This window comes from Salvelinus sp. IW2-2015, unplaced genomic scaffold (genome assembly GCF_002910315.2).
Source record: "Salvelinus sp. IW2-2015 unplaced genomic scaffold, ASM291031v2 Un_scaffold11264, whole genome shotgun sequence".
NCBI lineage: Eukaryota > Metazoa > Chordata > Actinopteri > Salmoniformes > Salmonidae > Salvelinus > Salvelinus sp. IW2-2015.
This window is the reverse complement of record NW_019952521.1, coordinates 1-3,632: the sequence shown is the minus strand read 5'-3', so window position 1 is coordinate 3,632 and position 3,632 is coordinate 1. Positions and strand designations below refer to the sequence as shown.

Genomic DNA, 3,632 nt, shown 5'->3' with positions numbered 1-3,632 from the left:
TCGTTATTGTTACTCTTCTATTTTCTACTTTAGTTTATTTATTAATAAACATTTTTTTTCTTCACGCTTATTTTTTCTTAATATCGCACTTTTGGTTAAGGGCTTGTAAGTAAGTATTTCACGGTAAGGTTGTATTCGATGTGACGAGTAAAATGTTAATCTATTTGATTTAATTTTGACTTTAAAACAGAGGATGTGATAGGATGAAACTGAGGATGGCTCAACAACATTGTCGTTACTCCACAATACTAACCTAATTGACAGAGTGAAAAGAAGGAAGCCTGTACAGAATACAAATATTCCAAAACATGCATCCTGTTTGCAACAAGGCAGTAAAGTAAAACTGCAAAAAAAAGTGACAAATCAATTAGCTTTTTGTCCTGAATACAAAGTTTTAAGTTTGGGGGTAAATCCAATACAACATATTACTGAGTATCACTCTCCATATTTTCAAGCATAGTGATGACTGCATCATGTTATGGGTATGCTTGTAATCGTTAATGACTGGGGAGTTTTTCAGGATAAAAAAATAAACATAATGGAGCTAAGCACAGGCAAAATCCTAGAGGAAACCCTGGTTCAGTCTGCTTTCCACCAGACACTGAGAGACGAATTCACCTTTCAGCAGGACAATAACCAACAATACAAGGAGAAATCTACACTGATGTTACTAACCAAGAAGACAGTGAATGTTCCTGAGTGGCCGAGTTACAGTTTTAACTTAAATCTACTTGAAAATCTACGGCGAGACCTGAAAATGGTTGTCTAGTAATGATCAACAGTTTTGTTTTCACTTCGTCATTACAGAGTATTGTGTCTAGATGGGGGAGAAAAAAAATCTAATCAATTTAGAATTCAGGCTGTAACACAACAAAATGTGGAATAAGTCAAGGGGTGTGAATACTTTCTGAAGGCATTTTATTTGATTTATTTATTTCACTTTTATTTCACTAGGCAAGTCAGTTAAGACCAAATTCTTATTTACAATGACGGCCTACACCGGCCAAATCCTATCCCTGACGACGCTGGGCCAATAATGGACCACCCTATGAGACTCCCAATCACGAGCGGTTGTGATACAGCCTGGATTCGAACCAGGGTGTCTGTAGTGACGCCTCTAGCACTGAGAGGCAGTGTGTCTGACCGCTGTGCCACGCGGTAGTCATGAGAGGGGTATACTACAAAGCAGGTTCAATGAGTTAGCCAGCTACTGAAACTTCTGATAAGCCACCAGAAATTATTGTTGATTACTATTGATTACTGTCGATTACTGTCGATTACTGTCGATTACTGTTGATTACTGTTGATTACTATTGATTACTGTTGATACTATAAAGCTGAACTGAGATGTGTTTTCGGTTGTTGAATCCATTTGACCATCAAGAGTATCTTTCAAAAAAAAAAAATATATATATAAATAAAGTGATTTCTGAATATCTACTAACTCATTGATCGTGTTTTGTAGTAAACCCTTTTGGTTGATTATCTGCATTGGCGTCTACAAATAAAGGATCCATAAAAAACACACACGCGCAGCAACACGTTAATAAACACACAGTATTGAGCCAAGAGGACCTGCTTCCCTACAAAACATTGTTAGAGAACCGCAGAAACACTAACTAAATTGAGATCATTTTTGCCAGTATTTGGGAGCAAGAACACTGTTCATTCAGGGTACAAACCCAACCAACCAAACAACTAACCCCCCCCAACACACCATATTCACCCTGCAGCTGCTTTCTCTGCACCTCTCTCATAGTCAGCCCTGTTCGCTGCCAGCTTTTCCTCCAGCTGCTCTAAATAAGAGAGAGAAGAGAAAGAGAGACATGAGAGAGAGAGACACGAGAGAGAGAGAGGAGAGACAGAGAGAGAGAGCAGAGAGAGCAGAGAGAGAGAGAGAGAGGAGGAGAGACAGAGACAAGACCAAGACAGAGACAGAGAGCGAAGAGAGAGAGAGACAGAGACCATGAGCAGAGACAGAGAGACAAAGGGATATGGTGGAGTGAGAGATGGGAGGACCGAAGAGTGGAGTGGAGGGATAGTATGAGAGAGACGGGATAGAGAGAGGGATGGGGTGGAGTGGGGAGGGGAGGCGAGAGGATGAGAGCAAGAGCGAAGGGAGGAGAGAGCAGAGCGAGGGGATTGGGATAGTAGAGCAGAGCGCGAGGAGGGGGAGGCAGACGACGGGAGGGGTGGAGAGCAGCGCGACGGGAGGGTGCGCAGAGCAGAGCGAGGGAGGGGTGGAGAGCAGAGCGAGGGATGGGATGAGAGCAGAGCGAGGGGTGGAGGCGAAGAGGGGTTGGAGGCGAGGGAGGGGCAGAGCGAGGACGCGCGGCTGGAGGAGGGTGGGAGCGACGCGAGGCGTATGGGGCTGGAGCAAGCAGGGACGAGGAGGCAGGAGTGAGCGAGCGAGAGGGGCTGGTAAGCAGCAGGCGAGGGAGGGGATGGAGAGCAGAGCGAGGGAGAGGAGGAAGCAGCAGGCGCGGGAGGGGTGGAGAGCAGAAGCGAAGGGAGCGGAGGAGAGCGCAGCAGCGGGGAGAGGAGGAGAGCAGAGCGAGGGAGAGGAGTGGAAGCAGCAGGAGCGAGGGAGAGAGGAGAGGCAGAGCGAGGGAGGGAGGAGAGCAGGAAGCGAGGGAGATGGAGGAGAGCAGAGCGAGGGAGGGAGGAGCAAGCGCAAGGGGGGAGAGCTAGACGAGGAGAGGGGCAGAGTGCGAGGGAGGGAGGAGAGAGAAGGGAGCAGCGAGGAGGAGGAGTGCCCGAAGGAGAAGCAGAGCGAGGGACGATGGAGTAGGAGAGCGAGGGCGAGGGGAGGCGAGCGAGGAAGGGAAGCGAGCAAGGGAGGGAGGGAGAGCAGAGCGACGGGAGGGGTTGAGAGCAGGAGCGAGGGAGGGGGTTGAAGAGGCAGAGGACGAGTGGAGGGGAGGAGATTAATGAATGCAGTATAATGACAGATCAACTTTTACAACACGTGTTGAGCGTTGTGTGTTGTGGTGTGTGGTGTGTGTGTGTCGTGTGTGTGTGTGCTGTGTGGTGTGTGAGAGATGTGTGTTTTCCACTATAGTCTAACCTTGAGGGTGGGCAGTCTTGGTGGCTGAGCTGTAGTTGCAGCTGTGTGATCTGTGTGCTGGAGCTCTCCCTGAGTTCTAGAGGCTGGCCTGAAGTCTCTGAGCTCTCTCCCAGCTGACCGTTTGCCCCGCAGTCCTCTCGCCCCCAGCTCTGCCTTCCAGACTGGAGCGGGACAGAAACCGCCTCCACCGCCTGCTCCATAGGTCACCATAGCATCAGAGTTAGCGAATCTATACCAAGTCAGAATAGTCTGTCCTATAGGAAACACAAACACATCAATATAGCAATTATACCTGCGTACCCTAATCAGAACAGTCTGGTGGCTCTATAGGTCACACAGCACATCAATCCACTAGCAGATCCTACCAATCAGAACAGTTGCTTCCTATAGGTACACAGCGTACAGACAGAGAACGCTCAATATAGCAGATCTAACAGCTAACTACTAACCAATCAGAAAGTCGCTCCTATAGGTCAAGCACATAGTTATCCACTCCATACATAACCACATCAAGTATAGCATCTTACCAATCCAGGAACAGGTCTGGGGCTCATAGGTCAATCAT

The 3,632-nt window shown here is 47.8% G+C and overlaps 1 protein-coding gene across 1 annotated transcript; it reads left to right on the top strand.

Annotated features, from left to right (window-relative positions):
- Positions 1-2,264: 2,264 nt before the first annotated feature.
- On the top strand, positions 2,265-3,269 carry LOC139027365 (octapeptide-repeat protein T2-like; the record flags this gene model as incomplete). Its single annotated transcript, XM_070442484.1, has 2 exons — positions 2,265-2,787; positions 3,200-3,269. Coding segments are annotated over exons 1-2 (593 nt in total), but the record flags the coding sequence as incomplete, so codon positions are not given.
- Positions 3,270-3,632: the final 363 nt, after the last annotated feature.